Source organism: Phyllostomus discolor, chromosome 4, assembly GCF_004126475.2.
Source record: "Phyllostomus discolor isolate MPI-MPIP mPhyDis1 chromosome 4, mPhyDis1.pri.v3, whole genome shotgun sequence".
Taxonomy (NCBI): Eukaryota; Metazoa; Chordata; class Mammalia; order Chiroptera; family Phyllostomidae; genus Phyllostomus; species Phyllostomus discolor.
The window spans coordinates 10,977,941-11,001,015 of NC_040906.2; the positions used below are offsets into that span (position 1 = coordinate 10,977,941).

The 23,075-nt window shown below is 42.8% G+C and overlaps 1 protein-coding gene across 1 annotated transcript in view; it reads left to right on the plus strand.

Annotated features, from left to right (window-relative positions):
- Positions 1-23,075, plus strand: part of AP1S3 (adaptor related protein complex 1 subunit sigma 3) — a 57,574-nt gene that overhangs the window by 22,312 nt on the left and 12,187 nt on the right. Inside the window, exons 2-3 of the mRNA XM_028510442.2 lie at positions 17,067-17,245; positions 19,037-19,145. Coding sequence (XP_028366243.1) covers positions 17,067-17,245; positions 19,037-19,145 — 288 coding nt within the window. The remainder of the gene's footprint in view (positions 1-17,066; positions 17,246-19,036; positions 19,146-23,075) is intronic.

Consider the following 23,075-nt stretch of genomic DNA (forward strand, 5'->3'; position numbering starts at 1 on the left):
TGGGACTTTGGAGAACAGTTATCTTTGAGAACGCACTGTGGCCTGACCGTCGTCGCCTTCACCCTCATACTGGTCGCCACGCTATTAGGTTAAATAAGACCAATTAATTGTTGCATGAAGTGAAAACCACTTCCATGTGGAATTCTGAGTGGTAACATTTACCAACACTAAAAATTGCACTCTGAAATTGGGGCATTATAAATCTTACTAACGGGATCCAGTTTTCCCATCCCATTTTGGCTCCTTTTGACTCATCTTGGATATAAATTTAAAAATTAACTGGCTGTCTTTGACCTTGAATAAAGCTTTAACTTTCTGGAAGAGGATAGACCTATAAGGGAATTTCTCACCTATGAGAGGATAGATGTTGGAGTTGCAGGGGGTTGTTTTCACGGAGCACCAGTGATTGACAAGAAGAAAAACAAATCTTCTCACTTGACTGATAGTAAATGTGTTTGTTCGCATTTGATAACATCCTTGCAATTTAAAGTCGCTTCAAATAGGGTTCACACAGTCACAGAAAAAGGCTAGTCCGTAGTGGCAACTAGTACAGAAATTTTGATTGATAGGACTATTCAGATTTTAACACAATTATGTAGATTGTAGCAATGGGAAAACCATCCTACTGTGGTTCTAGTATATTCTCATTTATGTACCTGAGGGTGTACATACTTGCTGTAGTTTCATCCATATATTATTTGTTCAGAAATATTCCTGAACTATTGGTTGGCAGAAAGATATTTCTTCTGAGAAATCTGGATAGTGGAATGGAATCAAAACTTTAGGAAAAATGCTCCTCATTGAAACCATCGATGAAACTTAAGAATTTACTTAACCCTGAGGTTGAACACGTCTTGGAGTAAATGCAGGAGAAGTACCCTTTAGAATGAGCCTTTGCTCATTTGGGGTTTGTGAGGTCATTTGTAAAGTTGCTTGAGAACTCCTACATCTTTAATACAGCCCACATATTGCCTAAGAATATAGTTTATAATTATGTCAGCTTTTTTAAAGGTAGGATTCATTATTGGGAATCAAAGAGTCAGAAGACCATTAATACTTTTGCATTGCATTCTATGAAAAAATACTTTTATATGTCCTTAAGTTGAAAAACTGTCAACTGTTTTGTCCTGGCAAATAATCACTATTAATTTTTCTTATACTGTTCAAATAACAGTAATTGCGACTTTTATATAAGCATTGCTGACTACATGGTTCATCATTGGAAAATGATTCATTATTGGAAAATGGTTCATTATTGGAAAATACTGAGATCCCCTAACCTACACAGTATTATACATTTTTTTGTATGATATTTTGAAAGGCTCTCTTTCAGTGAATTCCAAATTGAAAAGAAATAGACAAACAACACAGAATGTAACCTTTCTCGCCAGGTCGGACAGATTTGCTTCAGGGAGCTAGTGGGGAAGGGTAACATGTTTGACTCTTCCTGACCAGAAGCACTGAACGAACAGTGATCCTCTATCTGATTTTACTTACTCCCTTTGTGGTCTTGATGAGTCATTTCCTGTCTCGGTGCCTCAGTGTTCTCATTTAAAAGTACAGATTGGAGCAAGTGATTTAGGAGAATTGTCCCGGCTTCATTACTTTCTAAGCCAGTGGTTGGAGGACAGTCTCTACATTGCAGAGGACTTTGAAACTGTACCTGACAGAGTGTTCAAGCCTGTTGCCACCTCCATGACGGCTCCCTTTCCGTTGGTGTATCTCCTAATCCTCCGAGGTTCCTTGGCTCACAAGGTTCGCCACCACACTTGGGAATTATTCTTGACTCTTATCTCTTTTTCACACCCACAGCTCACCAAGTCCCATTGGCTCTATTTGGTTGGCCAAAAAGTCCGTTATGTTTTTTTCTGTATGATGGCTCCAGGAGCGCTTAGTTGTCTTTAACTTCATTTGAAACATTTGTTTTAGATTGTATTGAGACAGCTGTCATATCAGTGTACATTAAAAAACATCAAAATTGGTGAACTTTTGTGCAGCCATTTTAATATTGAAGATGGAGTAAAATATGCAACATTTTCAGCATATTATGCTTTTTTAAAGAAAGATAAAAATGCAGTGAAATGTGGAAAAAGCGTTGTGCAGTGTATGGAGAAGGTGCTGTGACTGATGGAAAATGTCAAAAGTGGTTTGCGAAGTTTCTTGGCATTACTGATACTTTGCCCAAATAATTCTCTGCTGTGGGGCTGTCTTATGCATTGGAAGATGTTTAGCATCTTCCACTAGAAGCCAATAGTGGGAGATGGCCAACATACTCAAAATAGCCAAATCAATAGTTATTGGTGAAAATGAAAAATACATCTTATTTTACAGAAAAATAAGTAACGTAATAAATAAAATGTAACGGACTTTTTGGCCAACCCCATGCCATGGAAGTAGCTTAGAATCCCCCACTTCTTTCAGCCCTCACTGCTGCGTGCTGATGGAAGCCACTGTGGTCATCACTTCCACAATTCGCTCCCTTCTTATGCTTCTTTGTTCCCATCACCCTTAGACCCAAGTCCAAAGTCCTCACTGTAGCTTACAAGACCATCCTCATGTTTGTGTCTGTGATCTCTGCTGACTTTATTTTTTTGTTTTTATTTTTATTGCATTTTTTCCACTACTATTTATTCCCCTTATCCCCCTTGTACCCTTTTCCACCTTTACCTCCACCCCTCTCCCCTCCCCAGCCACCCACCCCCTGCAGTCACCACAGTGTTGTCCTTGTCCCTGAGTCCTTTTTCTTTTTTGGTCAGTCCTTCCATTCCCTGATGCCCCCACCAAACTGCACTAACAAGCAAAACAGAGACAGACTCATGGATTGAGAACGGTCTCTCCTGACATTCATATCTACAGTTCCCTCTGCCGGATCATTCCTACGTAGGCCTACCCTCTCCTTTCTCTAACCATTTCTATTTGGCTAATCCTCTTTATCTTTTAGATCTTATCTTGAAAGTTGCTTCCATAATATATTTAGACAGAGTTATTTTATTTTCCCATGGCTGCTGTGCTGCTTCTGCTTTAACACACCACACTTGGCTATAATTCTGTGTTTAATTGCCCATCGCTGTCTGTTAGGAAATGTAGTCCAAGAGGGCAGGAACTTGTCTGTCCTGTTCTTGGCTGTGTCCTCATCTCTTGGCACCGGGTCTGGTACAAGGTAACATTCAGTCCATGCTGGCTGAATGACTACGTGCGAGAAATAAGGCAAGACATGAAGGAAGGTAAAACTGCATGTTTTGAAAACTGCATTTTCAAGAAGAAAGAAGGCCCAGCAGACAGCAGCTGTACCTTCTTCCTCTCCTTTCTTATCACACTTCTCCCTGCCTCCCGCCCCAGGGACTTTCCTACCAACGCAGGGCCTGTTTTATTTTAGAATCTTAAAGGAAGTGGTGGCTCTTCCTCGTAATAGCATTGTAGACCCTTGGTAGAGATAGCCAACGATTTTTTTTTCTGAATTCTTCATTGCTCTTATTTTGTATGAGAAGAGATAAGGGCCCATGTTTGATCTAGCTCAACTACACAAATGACTTTGGATTATATTTTTCTGTTAATAAAAAACTTTTGGTCCTATAAACTTTATTTAAAGCTTTTTTTACCCATTTTTCGTTACTGCTATGATACATTTAATAGCAGTGACCCAGACTGATTCAGCGCTAATGCTGTTGTGATATTTAGTTGAATATTTATTTCTTCTGTCTTAATCTCTATAAGCACAGGATTTTTGTCCCTTCTTGCTCATTTTAAGAATTGGCACAGAAACTCTTGATACTGGATTGGGCAGGTAATCCTTCAAGAAATACCTTCTAGCCACTATGGAAAACAGTATGGAGGTGCCTCAAAAAATTAAAAATAGAACTACCATATGACCTAGTAATCTTCTTGATATCTACCTGAATAACTTGAAAGCCTTTATTTGCAAAGATATATGCACCCTTATGTTCATTACAGATTATTCACAGTGGCCAAGGCATGGAAACAATTGAAATGTCCTATGTTAGATGATTGTATAAAGAAGATATGCCATATATATATATATATATATATATATATATATATATCTCAGCCATGAGAAAAGATGAAATAGTGCCATTTGTAACAACATGGATGGGTCTTGAGAATATCATGCTAAGTGAAATAAGTCAGACAGAAAAAGTTAAGAATCCTATGATTTCACTTATTTGTGATATAAAATTGAAAGCCACAAGTGAACAAACAAGAAAAACAAAAACTCATAGACACAGTCAACTGTATGGTGGTTACCAGAAGGAAGGGGGATGGGGGGCATTACAGGGTAAAGGGGGTCAAATATGTGGTGGCAGAAGAAGATTAGACTCCAGGCAATGAGCCCACCATGCAGTGCTCAGATGGTGTATCATAAGAATCACACACTCAAAACCTATACAGTCTTATTAACCAATGCCGCTCCAATACATTTAATTTAAATACAAAGAAATGCCTTCTAGTTGCAAAAATGGTTCAATATATGGACTTTGAAAGTGGGTGAAGCCAGCCTAGTTGGTGCCCAAGTCCGTGTCTTTGCCACTCCCCTAGGAGGCAATGCTGCATCAGTTAAAGAGTGGGCTCCCAATCAAAGCCCAGATCCGGAACCTTCCAGCTGATGGAGCAGGAGCTAGGTACTTCACTTTTTCTGGCTCCAGTTTTCTTACCAACCAAATACAGGTGATAATATCACCTGCCTCCCACCCATTTTAAAGGTTAAATGGGCTCCTGCATGTACCTCGCTTAGCATGGTGTCTTGAGCACTCTCAACGCAGGTCAGCCCTTGTAAGTAGGTCTCTGGTGTTTGCATAAGTCTTGCTTGGTTATAATTATTTGCATAAATGGAAAAAAATGTAGAACAGGAGTAGTCCTAGCTTTGCCAGAAAACAAAAGGTGGCTTAAGGAGCCCAGTGCAAAGAGCCTTGGGCTGGGAGCCCGGAGGGGGGGAGGGGGTCATGGTAAGTTGGCCGCTTGCTAACTGCACGGCCCAGGGTCCAGCCATCAGCCATCAGCCATCTGGGCCTGCGTGTCCTCCTCTTAAGAGGAGGCAGTTTGCACCAAGTCAGCTCTGGTTTCCTTTCCAATAGAGCATTTTGTGAGTCCAGGAATGAGGGATTTTTTCATTTTAAATACCTTACTGTGGTAGACACTGAATAAATATTTACTAACTTGAACGGAATCTGCTGATTTTATCTCCGGAATGTAGAGGACTTGGTTTCATGATTTTGAGCAGCAAACACAGAAAACAATGACGATGATGTTTGAGATGTAAAAAAAAAAAAGGTCATAAAATTCAAAGCCAGAGATAAGATGTACATTAGGGTTGCTGTAACAAACTGGCATGAACTGAGTGGCTTAAACAACAGAAATGTATACTTGTACAATTCTGGAAGCTGGAAGTCCCAAGTCGAGGTTCCAGCTTAGCTGGTTTCTCCTGGGGACTCTGAGAGAGAACCTGCCCCATGCTCCTCTTCTGGCTTCTGGGGCTTTGCTGGACATCTCTGGCGTTCCTGGGCTCTGCCTTCATCTTCACAGGGTGTTCTTGCTCTGTGTGTACTTGTATCCCAATTTCCCCTTCTTACAATAATACCTGTCATACTGGATTAGGGGCCCGGCTTACTCTAGTTTGACCTCATCTTAACATCTGGAATGACCAAGGTCACAATCTAAGATACTTGGGAAGGGGGGGGGTGGTTAGGACTTCAACACATGAATTTTTAAGTGATGTAGTTCAACCCACAACAGGCTGCTGATCCCGTCCTGTCAGTATAACTACCCACATGCCTATCTTTCTATCCATCCTTCCTTCCAACAAACATACGGTGGTGCATATAGGTGGATGGCTAACAATTTTATGAGGAGTTTTCTTTACAGGAGTCTCCAATGTTTCATATACATGTCCACTAGCTCATCCTCGTCGCTTAACCTTTTAATTTGTGGATTGCTCATAAATGTTGTTTTCATCTCATTCCTTTTTTCCCCTTATGGTCCCTCTTTTTCCATCCTTCCTAACAGCTCCCTCCTCACCCAGTTCACCCAGTTCACCTGATTTTCCTTCTTCACTGAGCATTTCACTTGCCATAGCAGATAGTTCTGCCTGCCACCAGATGGTGTGCAAGGATTGGGGAAAGCTGCTTTTCAGCATTTTATTCCAGGAAAAAAAAAAATCGACATAACAAGCCAGCCTGGGGATTCTGAGATTGTGTAGGTTTTACTCCTCCATATACATTTTCTCTGTGTTTATTGTGGAAACAGAAACCTGAGCTGGGTTCTTGAGGGAAAGAAACCTACGAAAGTTGATGAATAAAAGTTCCCAGGAGATTCTGATCTCAACATTAGGCTGGGATGTGGAAGCAAGGTCCTGAAGCCAGAGGACCACTTCCTCAAATAGAAACCACAAAAAAGGGGAACCTATTGAATGCAATAAAGCTGTAGAAGGACACGAGTGAAATGGGGCACTGGGCTGTCCCCTAACTCGGTAGCCTCCCATGAGGCCTGCAGCTCGAGGACCCCCGATGCTCACCATACGCTTTGTTTGGCTCCAACGGGATTGTGGTGTTACTATTGTTATGAATGCCCAACATTAAAATAATACCAATATTTTACATAATCATCGGATTTCAGGCTTCTTTGGTGGGGGAACCCTAAAGACCTGCCAATACTGGCTGATACTTGTTTTTCTTGACAGCACCTTATGGTGGCTGAGTTGTGGCTGTCCCTTTAGCTGGAACTTGGGATTCACAGTTTGACCCTGGGTCTTCCACCCCCTGTTGTGTTACTCTGACCCTTTCCCCTCCTTCTAAATGTTACCTGCCTCTGCTGAGCCCATGAAAGGTATTTGATATGTGACCCTGCTGTCCCCTTTTACAAATGCAGATCCAGAGCCCATAAAGGGGAGCGGGCAGCAGGCCTGGTGCCTCTGGCTGCCCTGTGCTCCCCACGGAGCCACGCTGCCTCGTGAATAGGATCTGGGGGGAAAAGAGAGAGCAAAGTCCCCTCAGAGGAGTGTCACAGTTCAAGCAGAGTCAAGAAGGAAGGTGAACACTAAAACTAAAAACAGTAACCGCCATCGCCCAATTATAGATAAATGAGAACCATGCACACCCAGGAGTGAAAAAATGGGGAACCCTAAAGTTAGCACTTTATAGGGAACTTGGAGAGAAGTAATAAATTCTTGGTCAGAAGGTCACTGGTTAGCAGTCAACGGAAAGAAAGGAGCTTAAATGACTTCCCTGCAAGTTTGGGCTGCCTGTCAACTCGTTCTGTAAGCATTAGAAAGGTCATTGATGAGACCAGGTGATTAAAGAGACAATGTAGCAAGTCAGCTGGAAAGAGGATGTTTTATTACCCAAAGAATGAGCAGGACGCCGCCCTTGGGTCCCTGTGACATGGCTGTCAGAGGCTCTTCCCTTCAGAACGTGGAACCAGTTGGTGAAAGGTGGTGGAAGGGGAATGGAGTGATTCACAAGGAGGAAGCAAAGAGTTTTTTTCTTACCCCAGTGAAGATCGATGGCAGTATAAATGGGAGGGACAGTCTCTTGAAGGATTTATTAGCAGTAGCCAGCATTTCTTGTGAGCTCGCCCTGTGTGGACACTGCACTCCGAGGTTAACCTGTGCCTTACATCCTCCAACGTTGCTCATGTCCTTACTATGGCCATCCCTATTTTACAGAGGTGGAGACTGAGGTCCAGAAAGATCAGGTACCTTTCCAGGTCTACTTAGCTCATACATCACAGAGGCAGGATTCAAATGCAAGCTGTCAAACTACCTGCTAGCAAAGTCTTCCTACTTAACCACCAAAGCTACCCTACCACCACCCCACTTTCTCTGGCCAAGCATGTGGCTTGGCCTAGTGACAGATGCCTGGCCTGCCCTGAATCAAGGATGGGTGCCCTGGGTCCAATCTGAAACAGGGATTGAGATACACCATTTGGGCTCCATGGTATGTTAGAAATTTGAAATAACCAAGAATTTTCATTTCTGGCATATCACAAGTTTGTTTCAGAGAGCCGCTAAACTTGATCCCTGGCAGATTGTCAATGAACCTTCATGCAAAGAACGCGTATAAATGACTTCTGGGGAACTAGAGTGGCAAATGTTATTCGCACCCCGAGCATACTGGTAAAGTCTATAACTGGGTAGATCCCTGAAGGCTTAAGCAAATCATCTTTGCAGAGAAGGCAGCTCAGCTTGTGGAGGAGGGAAGTGTACACCCGGGAACCCTTTGAGCAGGTGAATGCATGCGGCTGGCGAAGAAACGGTGGATGTCTCTTCCCCTTTCTGAGAATCCCTGATAGGGGCTCAGATTGAAGGGAGATGCCTCAGACGGGAAGGAATGGTCGCGTGGCTTCCGGAGCAGGCTTAGAGGGAGGAAATTAGGAACTGTTTAAAGGGCTCATCCCCACGTGCAAATATAAACTGCAGAGTCCTGAAGGAGTGTGTGCCAGAGCAATGGTCTGTAACATTGTCAGAAATGATTGAGCAGACAGAGGACAGCTGGATCTCTTGGTGTGTGAATGCTATTAAGCCTTTCTGGCCAAGGAACTGTTAAGCCCATCAGAATAAGCTGTCAGGAGATCTGGCAAATATAACAAGTGCTAGTTACTTTATTGCATCTGGAGGAAGGCAACCCCAGTTTTAAGCTGAAAAACAAAACAACAACAAAAATACTTTCGGCTTTTAAAAAGTCATCTCTAGAAAACCATAGTGCAGCATCACCTTTACGGAGAACCCAGTTCTCTGTGCAGAATATTAATACAGAGCTTGTTGCCGTTTCTCAAAATTCAACAGTTCCACCAGTATTTATGGAATCCCTATTGTGAGCAAAGATGGAGTTAGACTTGACTCAGGAAGAAATGTGCAAAATGGTAAGGAAATTAAGAAATCCATGCTATGAAAAGAAGCTTAAAAGGGGAGACTTCTTTGTTCCCCAAGTGAAGGGTTGGGGGGCATATACAGAATGCATTATAATGTGAAGGGTAGGCACACGATCAGCCAAAGCCTCTATCAAGTCCCTTTCCTTAAAAATTGTGTTAGGGACGTTAGAATTCAGGTCAAATGTTCTATGCCTCAAAGTAAAACCGGGACATGTGTGGACTTAGCTACTTAGTCTCACACAGCCTTTCTTTTTATTTTAATAAGGGAAATGCTTTTCTATTTATTATGAAACTAGTACATGTCCATTGTAGAAAAACTAGAAAGTAGAAAAAAGCAAAATGAGGAAAGCAATTAAAAGCCCATTTCAGGCTAGAGGTACTCACTGCGACACTTCACACTGATGTACAGATATATTCACACTGCCCTTCTTTTTTCTTTTTAATCGAATTTGTTGGGTACACGGCCATTCTCGAAACTCAGCTTTCTCTTCACACTGCCGTGGTTTTCACACCCAGAGACCCACTGCACGTAGTTGCTTCTCACACTTGGAAAAAATTTATATATATACAGAATCTTCCTGGTACTTAGCTTTCTCTGATGGTAAATATTAACACTAATTTTTTTAAAAAGCTGGGGTTTTTTTTGTTAACATTTCCTTACTGACTAGCTTTGTGTTAGAACATTTTTTCCTCCTTTTTGACCTCCTTGTGGGGGACCTCTTTCTGAGTCTCGTTTTTGTCGTTTTCCCCTTCCCTTTGTCCTCTTCCTCCTTTCAGCCACAACCAATCACAAGAAACACGTTTCACACCACCACCCAGTAGAAATATGTGCCATTGAAACAAAGGTTTCTTGAAACACACACCCTTAACTTGTGTGGTTTTTCTGAAATTAGAGATTGTTTTGCAGTTAGAGACACATGGTTATTGGGGCTCCCCCATCTGAACACAGCGACCGACCATGACCATTCTGTAGCCCCTCACCGGCCCATTGGTGCTGTGCCCACCTGCACCGTCGCAAGGCCGGGAGATGGGCAGTGGACCAGGGAGTCTGGCTACCCCGCACTCAGCCATCTCCCAAGGGGTGTGCCGTCTCCTTCCGTATAGATTTATTGTTGAGAGCACTTGATACTCACTTAGTATTTGGCCTTCAAATAGAATGTTGACTGGTTTTTTACTGAGCTCACTAACATTCTTTTCATTAAGCATTTTTTTCTCATTAAAGAATCACACGTAGGAAGTTTGGAAAATCCAAGTATATAAGTACAGAGAAGAAAATAACATTTATAACTCAACTATTCTGAGATGAACGTGATGAACAATTCAGTGTATTTCCTGCATATCATTTCTATGCACGTATAGCTTTATATGGTTGCTATGATATTCCATGTACTGTTTTATATTCTGTTTTTAAATTAAATTATACCATAGGCATTCTCATTTATTGAAATCTTTTAACAAATACGATTTTTTTATTTTTTAAGATTATTTATTTATTTTTAGAGAGGGAAGGGAGGGAGAAAGACAGAGACATAAACATAAATGTGCGGTTGCTGGGGGCCGTGGCCTGCAACCCAGGCATGTGCCCTGGCTGGGAATCGAACCTGCAATGATGTGGTTCACAGCCCATGCTCAATCCACTGAGCTACGCAGCCAGGGCTAACAAAGGCCATTTACACATTTTTCTGTCACTGGCAATTTAGGTAGTTTGCAGTGTTATTTATTTATTGGTGTGTTACTATAAAGACCTGCAGCGAACATCTCATGCCTGAGCATGTATGTACACATTGAGGTATGTCCTTAAGAAAGGTCTACGGGCGTGAGCACGTTTGGACCCTGGACACTGACAGCTGAGTCACGTTTTAAGAAGGCTGGAATTCTAGAGAAAGCCATTGCTTTCTAAAGATGAGAGAGGGATTTAGTTACTCAGCACCTACGTGTGAGGAGCCTCAGAAGAGAGAGGCGGAGATTGGCAGCAGCGTCAGAATGATGAACCTGCAGCTCCGGAATGACGAATCTGTGTTCCCCGAGAGTTAGGTGAGAGTTGAAGGCCAGGAGATGATGTATGTGTTCCCTGACATAGGAAGAGAATAAATCAGCGCAGGGTGGGTGTGCCCAAGTTTGTGCTTATGGGCGTATGGGTGTGGGAGGAGCCGCGGAAATCCCACAGAATGGTTTTTATCTTCTTGGCTTTTCTTCTCGGAGTCAGGGAGTGAGGATGGAGGTATGGAACCTGAGGGGTATGGCGGTGACCTGGAATAACCTGTGTAGGAAGTAAAGGGGGATTTGCTTCGTGACCCTTTACATGAAGAGGTGCCTGGAAAGTTTCCGAGTCACACTGGTGATTCGGCTGAGCTGGACCAGCATGTGTTTGTGGTTGTGCCAACCTGCAAAAGTGCCTCAGTATAGAAGCAAAGATGAGAGTGGAGGGGCTCTTCTGAGTTGGGGATTTGCAGAGTGGCTGCAGACGTTGGAAAAGGGGCAAAGGAAGGGAGGACCCTACCAACAGTATTGTTTAAGTGATACATCATGAGATCCGGCCACCAGAGGAAGGGCCCGTCAGGTTGGTGGAAATGGAGGAAAGGAACAGATTCTTTGTATTTAATGTTTGCAGCTCAGATCCTGAAATACAAGCTAGTTCTGAAAACACATGTTCATGGTGAGACCGTGTGAGGGACGGGAAAGGGTCCTGATACCCCTCTTCTCAGAGGCTGGTTGTGGATCCACTGCATGGGCTCCGGACCAGGGAGATTCACAAACAGTAAGAACCAAAACCATTATTGGAAGCCTTCACTGTTCATCTTCAACTAGAGGGAAGATGCTAGTTGGTGCACCGCTAGGGAAACCAGTACGGAGTGTCCTCAAAAAATTAAAAAATGCATCTGCCTTATGACCCAGTGATTTCACTCTGGGGATTTATCTGAAGAAGCCAAAAACACTATTTTGAAAAGACACATGCACCCCTACATTCAATGCAACATTATTTACAATAGCCAAGATATGGAAGCAACCCAAGCGCCCATGAATGGATGAGTAGATTTAAGCCATGGTAGATATATACAATGGAATACTACTCAGCCATCAAAAGAATGAAATCTTACCATTTGCAACAGCATAGATGGGCCTAGAGGGTATTATGCTCAGTCAAATAAGTTAGTTGGAGGAAGACAAATACCATATGGTTTCATGTATATGTGGAATCTAAAGAACAAAATAAATGAATGAACAAAACTGTAACAGATTCGTAGACACAGAGAGCAAACTGGTGGTTGTTAGAGGGAAGGGGGTTGGGGGACAAAGTGAAAGGTGAAGGGATTAATAAATACTAATCAATAGTTATGGAATAGCCACAAGGATGTGGAGTACAGCATAAGGAACATAGTCAGTAACACTGTAATAACTATGTATAGCTTCAGGTGGGTACTGGGAATATTCAGGGGAACACTATGTCAAGTTTATGACCATCTAACCACTGAGGGGTACACCTGAAACACTACAAAATAAAATTGAAAGAAAAACTAAAACATAAATAAAAAACAGAAGGACGATGCTAATACTGCTTCAGAGCAGCAGCCCGCATAGTAATAGATTGGTACCTGTCTGCTTTGTGCTTCCTTCTAAGGCCTGATGGCACCCCCTAGACGTGCATCAGGAATGTGTGATGGGGAAAACAGCCAGTTTCCGTCCTGGTTCAAAGTGAGAGTCTTAGGCTTGCCTAGTTTGGTCAAGTATTGTTTTGGAGGACGCTCTGAGGACAAGGAGTGCTCGGATTAACCTCACGTGTTTGCACTTGAGGGGTCATCTAGGGCAGAGCCAGACCCCTGGAAAGGGCTGCTGGTGTGAGGGTTCCTTCTGGGACAGGGATGGGAGATGTTGGTGAAGCTGGGCGACTGCCTGAGGCTGACGCATTTTGGGCAAATGGAAGCCGTCAGACCTGCTCAGTGAACTCCATTGGATTGTCTGGTGTTTCTGGATTTGTCATTTCCAGATGTTACCAGTCTCCCCCTTACCCCTTTGTTCTCTGCAACCTCATTGAAAGAAATGTTCAGTGGTTGTTTTCTGAGGTTGGATGAAATTTGTTGATGGCGTCGGCTTGAATTTAAGTCGGCCCCTGGTAGTTACTGAAGGAAAACTCCCCATGGCCTCATTTTCCTACTCTCAAATGAATGCTAATCAAAAAATGATATTTGATTAACCTCTTGAAACATATTCCAATACGCCTTGAAGGACTAAATTGATAAATTAGATAAAATCAATGCTGGAGGTGATGCCTTGTGAATCGCTGTGATTCGTTCTGCCAGTGGCTCAAGCTGCACTGTTAAACCTGGGGAGACGCACCAGACATCTGACAAGGGAGCAGAACTCGAGCAGACCAGTGCTTTCACCACAGCTTACACACGGCAGTTATTGGATAAACTAGAACCTGCTCGTTGCTTCTTTTTAATTTGGAATGAATGCATATATTTTGTGTGGGCTTTATGGAGACATATAGTATACCCCTGATTAACCTTTCTCTTTGAATTTGTCACTAGAATGAAAAAATTGCTCTTTGTTTATTGTTGATCCATGATTAAAAAGGCAGGCACTTGGTCTTCAGTGAAGATTGCAACAGACAGGAACTAGAAAGTATTCTACAATTAAACTCAGGAATAGTTACAGTGTCATTTAATTTGGGAGGGCCCCAAATTAAAAGTAACGTAGAACCTATGAAGAAATCTGGAAGAATTATAACCATGACTCCTTTGACATCTGAAAATCAACCCAATAAGGACAAGACGTGAGGCCAGGGTTATTTCTTCTGGAAGGAAAAGATCGAGGCTACATTTAAAAGCTGTCTTCAAATACGCAAAGTTGGCTGTTACTCCGAGGATAGTGATATGTCCTTTTATGTACTCTGTGGATAAAATCAGGGCAAATTGGTTTAAATGGTAACAGAAGAGATGTGGTTTGAATGGGGAGAAGAAAATGTTCTGTTAGGAAATGCGGAGTGAACATTAACAAAATGTGTGGATTTCACTTCGACATTAGACCGAATAGTCTCATCCATTGGTGATCATCCAAAGAAGGTCCTTGTTCTCAAGATCCTGAGATTTTATTATTCTCCCACCATTCAATTTTGTGCTTTTGGAATGTCACTTTCATAATTAGATCTTCCTGGAAGCAGACTATGTTCTATTACTGAATCATCTATACCTGCTCTGCCAGTGAAGTGGGTATTAGGAGAATGCTGTGTTCTAAGCAAATATTTTCAATTCCAGACTGAAGGTGATTTTTCTTAAAGCTGCTAGGCGTGTAGGGCTTTTTAATTTGCTTCCTCTTCATTTGCCATGTCTTGGTCTTTAAGTCCTTGTTATAACTGATGTCTCCTTCCTTAAGGCAGAAGAGAGCTTATTAAGAAGACCTGGAATTCTATAGGTTGGGGGCAGAGGAAGCTCTAAAGAGGGCCTAGTTTCTTTTGGCCTTCAGATATTGCTACCTATTTTGTGTTTGTATGACATGCCATGACATTCAGAGCCAAATCTTTTCAATAAAAGGAGTTGAATATTGTATTTGTAAAAAGTTTTAAAAATGAGCCCTGGCTGGTGTGGCTCAGTGGATTGAGTGCTGGCCTGTGAACCAAAGGGTCACCATGTTGATTCCCAGGCAGGGCACATGCCTGGGTTACAGGCCAGGTCCCCAGTAGGGGGCGCATGAGAGGCAACCACACTTATGTGTGTCTCTCCCTCTTTCTCCCTCCCTCCCCTCTCTTTAAAAATAAGTAAATACAATCTTTGAAAAAAATTTTTTTTAAAGTTTTAAAAATGAATTATTTTGGTTCCCAGTATATATTGGTTCCCTCCATGACACCATTAACCTCAGCAATGAGTTTTATTATTTAAAAAGCAAAACAAAACAAGAACTCAAAATAAATTTTGATTCTAAATGTTATCTCTTACTGTGGATTGAGAAAACTTAGTCTCTCATAACGTAAAGATCAGACCATCTATCGATTTCTGAGAAGCAGATCTAGGGTACCTCCAAGATACTGAAGTAAATGTCAACATGTTACAGTGGCTCCCACTCTTGTAAACCTTTTAAAATCCATTAGAATATGAATACTCACCTTAAAAACACAGTTCCAAACGTAATTGAAAACAAGATCAGCTTGCTCCCTAACATAGCCAACTCACTCTCTGAATTGTTAAAAATCTGTTGTGATGCCAAAGACAATGGTAACTTGAGATGGCTGTTTCTAAAGCTCTAAGAGGAGTACCCTGCAAAGTGAAGAGTTTACATTTGGATCTTTAGCAAAGGTGCCAAGAACACACAGTGTGTAAAGGACAGTTTCTTCAGTCAGTGGTGCTGGGAAAACTGGCTATCCACATGCAGAAGCATGAAACTGGACCCTTATCTCACTCCATATACAAAAATAAACTCAGAATGGATTAAGTGCAAGGCCTGAAACTGTAAAACTGTTAGAAGAAAACATAGGGAGAAAGCTTCTTGACATTGGGCTGGGTAACAGCATTTTGGGTATGACTACAAAAGCAAAACTATGCAAATGGGATTGCCCCAAACCGGAAAGCCTCTGCACAGGAAAGGAAGCAATCAACAGTGAAACGTCAACCTGTGGAATGGAAGACAAATATTTGCAAGCCATACGGCTGTTCAGGGGTTAATATCCAAACTATGCAAGGGACAGAAATGACTCAATAGCAAGAAAATAAATAACCTGATTCAAAAATGGGCAAAGGACTGGAATAGACGTTTCTCCAGAGAAGTCATGCAAATGGCCAATGGGTCTATGGAAAGATGCTCAACATAGGTAATCGTTAGGGAACTGCACGTCACAGCCATCGTGGGATTTCACCTCACACCTGTTCACTACTATTCACTACTAAATGGCTACTATGGAAAAGATGAAAGATACACGTTGGTGAGGATGTGGAGAAACGGGAACCTTTGTACACTGTCGGTGGGAATGTAAATGGGAGCAGCCACCATGGAAAACAGTGTGGGGATTCCTTAAGGAATTAAAAATAGAACTACCATAGCACCCAGCAATCCTACTTCTGAGTATATTTCCAAAGGAAATGAAATCTGTATATCTTGGAGAGATATCTGCACTCCCAGGTTCACTGCGGCACTCTTCACAATTTTCAAGACATTGAATCAATCTCTGTCCATCAAACAATGAATGGAAAAGGAAAGTGTAATACACACACATACAACAGACTGTTATTCATTGATAAAACATAAGGAAACCCTGTCATTTGCCATATCATGGATGGACCTGGAAGGCATTATGCTGAATGAAATGAGCCAGGCACAGAAAGACAAATACCGCATGGTGTCACTTAGATGGAGAATCTAAAAGAGTCAGACTCGTGCAGGCAGTAGAACGGTGGTTTCCAGGAGCAGGGAGGTGGGGACATGGGGGGATGTTGCTCAAAGTGTACAAAGTGCACTTATGAGATGAGTAAGTCTAGAGCGAGAATGTACAGCGTGATGTGTCGGTGGTTACTCGTCCTGTATTAAAACTGGAAATTTGCTAAGAGAGTGTGTTTCCGTGCTTTCATCACACACAAAAAGTGGTAACGCTGTGAGTCGATGCTAATTAGCTTGATTGTGGTCATCACTTCACTATACATATGTATTGATACTTGTTGTACACCTTAAATATGTACAACTTTTATTTAAAAAGAATTGGTCCCCTTCTCGCCTTTTCTCTTTCCCCTTGCTTCATCCTCATTCTTGCCCCACTCACCTCCTTTACTCCTCTGTTATTATGTTTCTATACTTGTGATATGGAACTGGGATGTAATTTTTAAAGTAAACTCTTCTACTGTTCTTAACATTTTTTGACTTGTGAAGGAAGAATTGAATGTGTTCTTGAAAGAGTTATATACTTCCTTGACATATTTTTCTCCCTGTACTGCGTTTGTGACTCATACAAGGAATTAAAAAAAGAATTTATCTTTCCTCTGTGATATAAATAACCGTTGTTTGAGGTGTACACATTTCTTTGTTTCTCTGATAGGTGAAAGGTAGTTTCAGAGATAAGACAGTTTTCAGGCTGGTCGGTGTTTTTTCATCTGTTCAGAATTATGACCCTTTGTACACCCTGCCAGCGAATTTCAGTGTCTATGTGGAATGATTTGGTTGACCAAGTTCTGGGTTTTTTTCTTCCTGTCCCTCATTTGTTACAGATACATTTCATATTGCTCTTCAGTCGACAAGGGAAATTACGGCTGCAGAAATGGTACACGACTCTCCCTGACAAAGAAAGGAAAAAGATCACCCGGGAAATTGTTCAGCTTGTTCTCTCTCGGGGTCAGAGGACAAGCAGTTTCATTGACTGGAAGGAGCTGAAACTTGTTTATAAAAGGTGTGAGTAACTTGATGAGAACTGAATTTCTCCTGACTGCTTTGCCTTGTTTAACACTGAACATTTTAGATTGCAACACCAATGTCATCATTTACTGAACTCTTTGAAACTGGAGGCCAAATGTCGGTACCAGTAGACTGACAGGGAAAGAGCTCTCATCTATTGAAAGGCCTTTCAGGGGCCAGGATGGATTCTAGGTACCTAATCTGCCCATGGGTGATGCCTGCCTGCCTCCGGGAAGTATCTTACAAGCACCAGCTCTGTTCCCAGCACTGTCCCAGTGGCTGTGGGTACAGTAGTCAACAGGACAGGGGACATTCCTGCCCTCATGGTGCATGCTCATTAGTTTAGGAAACAAAAGATTTTCCGTTTGTAATAAATACTATGGGGAAAATGCAGATGAATGGGATGCAGAGCTGGGTGGCTCTGTTTATTGTTACTGTCACTCATATTTGCCCATGAAGAAGCTGAAGCCACGGGGAGTTTAAGTAAGTTAGTCCCCGATCACAGTAATTGAGTGGTAACTGGCAGAGTCAGAATCCACATTCAGGTCTTCCTGGCTTTAAAGCCTATATATTCACTCTTTACTGTGCCTGCTTGCATGGAAAGATTGTACGGGAAAGAAACCTCAATTTATAGATGAGGAAACTGAGTCCTCAAGAGATAAAGTAATTTCGCCCCTAAAGACCTAGATAACTGATGGTCAGGCCAGGACCAGGGCACAGACGATGTGACCGATGTGACCGTACATCCGTGTCCTCTGGCAGCGCCCAGAAGGAAAACACACATTAGAGAGGCGTTTGCAAGCGGTGTTTGTAAGACCTGAAGGGGGAAAGACAGAAGTAACCTTTGCAGACTACACTGAATGGATTAAATTACCAGGAAGTGCCCCGGGGCAAAATTCCTTAGGCTGGATCCAAGGTCAAAATTTTTAGTACTTGCCAACCAGAAGCTTGTCTATTTTCTCTGCCTGCTGAGAAAATACAACTTCGGGTTCCATTGTATTTTAAATCATTGTATAAAGAACAAGCTTCAGTGGTTCCCTGAACAAATATTACAGGTGCTGGGTATGCAACGGTGAGCCAGGCAGGCTCCGTGCTTGCCTCTGGGAAGCTGCTGCTCTGGAGGGGGCAGGCGGGGCCGGGAAATGGACAATGAAGAGACCAGATGCTCTGAGCAGGGGGTGGGTGGGGCGCAGGGATGCACAGCAGGGGCGTCCAATCCCGTCAGAGAGGACAGACATTTCCTGGAGGAAATGACATCAAGCTCAGAGGATGGAGGAAGAGTTAGCCACATGAATGGGGTAGGGAAGAGTACTTTAAGTAAAAGAAACAGGAGAAACACAGAGAGGAAGCATATGGGACCTGACAGTCCTAGGGTGGGGTCGTACAGAATATCTCCGGGAGAGTGTGAGGGAGAGGATGGGCAGGTGGGGCCCTCGGCCAGGTGTTTGGAGTTCACAAAGGACAATTCACAAGCCAGGAAGGGGCGTGAACAGACACCCCGGTTAACCTAGACCGAAGGACCCTGTCCCCCTGAAAATAGCTCCTCAAAGTAAAATGTTGTTGAGGGACTTTCACACAATTAACTGAAGTAAACCAGGCACCCCAGTATTTCCATGTATTCTATTTAAATAGTCCCCTTGAGGGAGGACTTGCACTGTGGTGTGCAATGATTTCATCCGTGGGCTCTGGGGTGCAGGTGGTGATGCACCCTCATTGGGGAAAACCCATCTTCGGGTTGTTGAATGGGTCACTGTAGTTTACTTTATTATTTTTTTTTCTTTTCCAGGTATGCTAGTTTATATTTCTGCTGTGCAGTGGAAAATCAGGACAACGAGCTCCTGACACTAGAGATTGTGCATCGTTACGTGGAGTTGCTGGACAAGTACTTCGGAAATGTAAGTGGTTCTGCTCCGCCGGAGTCCGAGGTCTCCGTCTCCGTCTCTGCCCTCACTGCAGTCTGCCCTTCACCGCATTCGTTCTCTCTCTCTCGGGGGTAAAATACGAACTGCATTTGTGCCGGGCATCAGAACACAAGGCTCCCCCATGTCGTGGAATTCTTACATGATCAACGTCGAATTTTCCAGACGTTCCAGATGCAGGGGGTGTCTCTACCTTCAGACCACAATGCTAGAGACCTTGTTAAGTGCACTCGAATGTAATTCCTTCTCTGTCATTGTCATCTCTCTTTTAGTCGACCCTCTCTGGCTTCTTTTACTAAGGTGCACGTGTTCTTCAATGTTCTTCATCCATAAGAACAAAGAAACACCAACGAAATAAACACAGATGAAGCCCCTTTCCTTCACATTGCCGTTTCATCTCCTTGCCTAGACTCACAAGTAGTAAGGGACGCGAGGCGGCCCAACCCTCTGACCTCATTCGCTCCGCAGCAGCTTACCGCCTGGGTTCCCCCTTTGCGGCTACAAGGAAATCAGTTCCCACTGGCCCCCTCCCCAGGAACCAGCACTTGCCCATCATGGTTCTTTCTTTAAATTTGCTCCTTTTTATTTTGTCATGGCACTGAATTCTGCTGATGGCTGGGTTTCGGAAGGCCCCTTCTGGTGTCTGCCGCTGAGTCCCCTCCCTCTGTCTGCCTGCTCTCTGAGCGCCCTGTTGCTCTTCCTACTCTCTCATGTGTCTCCTGGCTCATTTTCTCTCCCGGAAATCTGTTACTAGGCAACCCCTCCTCCTTTGCTGAAGATGCTGTTCGCAGGGGCTCTTGTAATCATCTTAGCCTTTTCCGTGGCAAGAACCAAACTCCTCTTCTGTCTTGTGACTGCGTGTATTGTGTCCCAGGATCATGTCATCTTTGTCCAACCTTTATTCAATCTACCTCTGTCTATTCAAATTGGACTAAAATTCCTCTCCTCCTTTCCTGTCATGAGCCTGGGTTCACTGGGGGGTTACACGTTGGCTTCTCTCTCTCTCTCTTTAAAATATTTTATTTATTTATTTTTAGAGAGGGAAGGGAGGGAGATAGAGAGAGAGATAGATAGAAAGAGAGAGAGAGAGAGAGAGAAACAACAATGTGCGGTTGCTGGGAGTCATGGCCTGCAACCCAGGCATGTGCCCTGACTGGGAATTGAACCTGCGACACTTTGGTTCGCAGCCCACGACGCTCAATCCACTGAGCTATGCCAGCCAGGGGGCTTCTCTTTTAAACCTCCCCTCTCGCCCCCGCCTGGCCTGTTGGAACCATCTTCCTTGCAGAGCACAGATCCAGGGCAACGCTGCTCCTCGGTCACTCTCCATCTGTAATGGGTACAATCCCACCTTCTCAGCCTGGTGTTTTAGCTTTCCAAATGCTGGTCTCAGACCACTTCTCCAACGTTCCCTCTTTTCTCTGTTTACATCCCGGGCACACCAGTGCTCCAGTGACACAGACCACCCTGGTGTTATCCTTAACTGGTGCAGGGTTTGTTTGTCCACCAGGCTGCAGGTGTCTTGAGATGATGACTTAGGGCTTGCTTGTTTCCTTTTTCAACACTTGTAACCAGCTCTGGACCAGATTTTAGAGAATGTTTCAGAAACAATTTAGTTCATACCGAGTAAATAAATCACTGAATTTGGAAAATGTTTTCTTCTTAGCAATGCTCTCTGCCATATTCCCTTGCTCACTGAAGATTTTTTATTAAGTAGAGTTAGGAGAGTTTACTTTCAGAACAGTTTTCTGTATTTCATTTACTGGAACGGACAGCATTTGCAATATTGGCTGGTATTGTATCAGATTTGTGGTAACATTGTTTTATAGGACAAGCACTTGAAAGATTTCTGAAAGAATTTTCCTGCCATCTCATACTCTCTCCCCCTTATTCCCCCCTTTTCTTTCCTTTGTAAATTATGATAAGATCTAAAATGTTGCTTTAGGGACTTTGGGTTGTTGGTCAGTGTGTAAAAGTAATAAGACAGCTAGATCATTTTTCTTTCTCTTTCTTTTGATTCACTAAGTTCATTTACATTTTTAAAAGAGAGATTTGCAAAGAAATAAAAGTATATTTTCATATTTGATTAGTTAATGTTATGCTTTCTGTCATTCAGATGAATTCGGACATTTAGGTGTTTTCTTTTGGGGGGAAAAAAAAAACTCCAGGCACGACCTTTTCCAGAGGCTGAAGGGCTTTTCCTGAGGCCTGGGTCTTCCCAGGACTTGCCTTCTCCCCTCCACTTCTGCATTCTGGTTTGACCCGTTGTGTTTTTCTGGATTAATCCAACTGTGACCACGTGCACGGGGGCTGAATGTTGATCTCAATCTTATCTGACCGTATTTCAGAACACGTGCCTTTCTCAAGGGAGTTTGAATCACTTTCACTAATGCTAGGCTCATTTAAAGCACAGGAGAGTCCGAATGAATTCTTATTTCTCGGACATTAATTTTTCATCCTATTTTGGCATACCTTTAGAAGCTCTGTCTTTGTTTGAAGAGCCAAAATTTAATTCACTAAAAAATTCAATGAATGTTTCATTAAGCTAGGAGCAGCTAAGAGCAATTCAAGGCTATCTGCCCAGTAAGTGTTCAATTCTTATTAATTAACAGTGATGAGCAAAGTGCAGTGATTTTCATTGACATCGTCTCAAAAATATCTCTTTGGTTTAATTTGTCTCTGTGTTAATACCGAAGGAAGTTTCCTTGAATTCTGCCCTCATACTATCTAAGGGAAAAGTTTGTACTGAGCTTCCCTTTTATAAAGCCCTGGAAAAATATTACCTCCTTCTTCTTCTTCTTTTTTTTTTTTTGAATAGTACCTTCTGATGACAGGTACATCAAAATCTCTGGCTGCTAATTTACGTTTTTTTTTTTTAGCGCTTTTCAATTCCAAGGAGATTTACAAGGATTCCCTAGTTAATCTTTCGATCTGCAGTAAGCAGCATTAACCCTGATTTACAGAGGCTAAGCGGAAACACCTCCGGGTCTCACCGTAGATGAGGGTCCGCTCCGGGGTTTGGACCCCCGCCATATTTCCCCATGGAAAACGAGTGTTGGCCGGTGTGCTCCGAGGGTGTGGATGCTGCGGTCTCAAGAGAGCCTGGATCCGGATGTGGGGTTTTCCGGTTGTGGGAAGAGGAGCCCTCGGAGCCTGCTGGACCCTGGTGCCAGTTTGCTCGTGAGCAAGGCCCATGGTCTGGCCCATCACACATCTCTGTTTTACAGAGAAGGAAAAAAAGGACACTCGAAAAGGTTAATGAAAGTATCGATATACTTGGCTAACCCCATGGGGCTATTGTGAGGGTCAGAGACACCGTGTAGCTAACAGTACTTTGTAAACTGTCAATTGCTATGTAGTAAGACCTTGCATTATGATGACTGTAGGTATAGCTTCACACATTTCTTGCGTAGAACTTGATACATTTTGTATTTACTTTGGAACAGAACCCAGGAGAGGAAGGTCCTTCTTGACTCTATCCAAAAGGACTTAGTCATTGAATATCGGAAATGTTCTTACTACATCACATACTCTGATCTAAGAGAAGAGCCTTACACCAGATTATCGTGAAGCATGAGGCTTGGAGATCAAAGATCAAGTTCGGTTATCACTGTTTCTGCCTTTTATAAGCTTTCTGCCAGAATATAGGTCCATGAGAAAATGATTTTTAAAAAAAGACACTCATGTGCTAATTAACACAGAAGCCACGTGTTTGTGCATAATTGGAAGGAATGAAGTTATCTGAGCATCGGCTGTACTGAGACGGTGCTTAGGTGGAATTCCAAGTATTTGAGCAATTAGGCAGGAGCTGCAGAACCTGCATTTATTTAGGCTAAGGCGCTCCTGAATTGTTTTTTTATTCTACGATACAATAACCCCTTGGGGTTACACTCAAGAAATACCCAT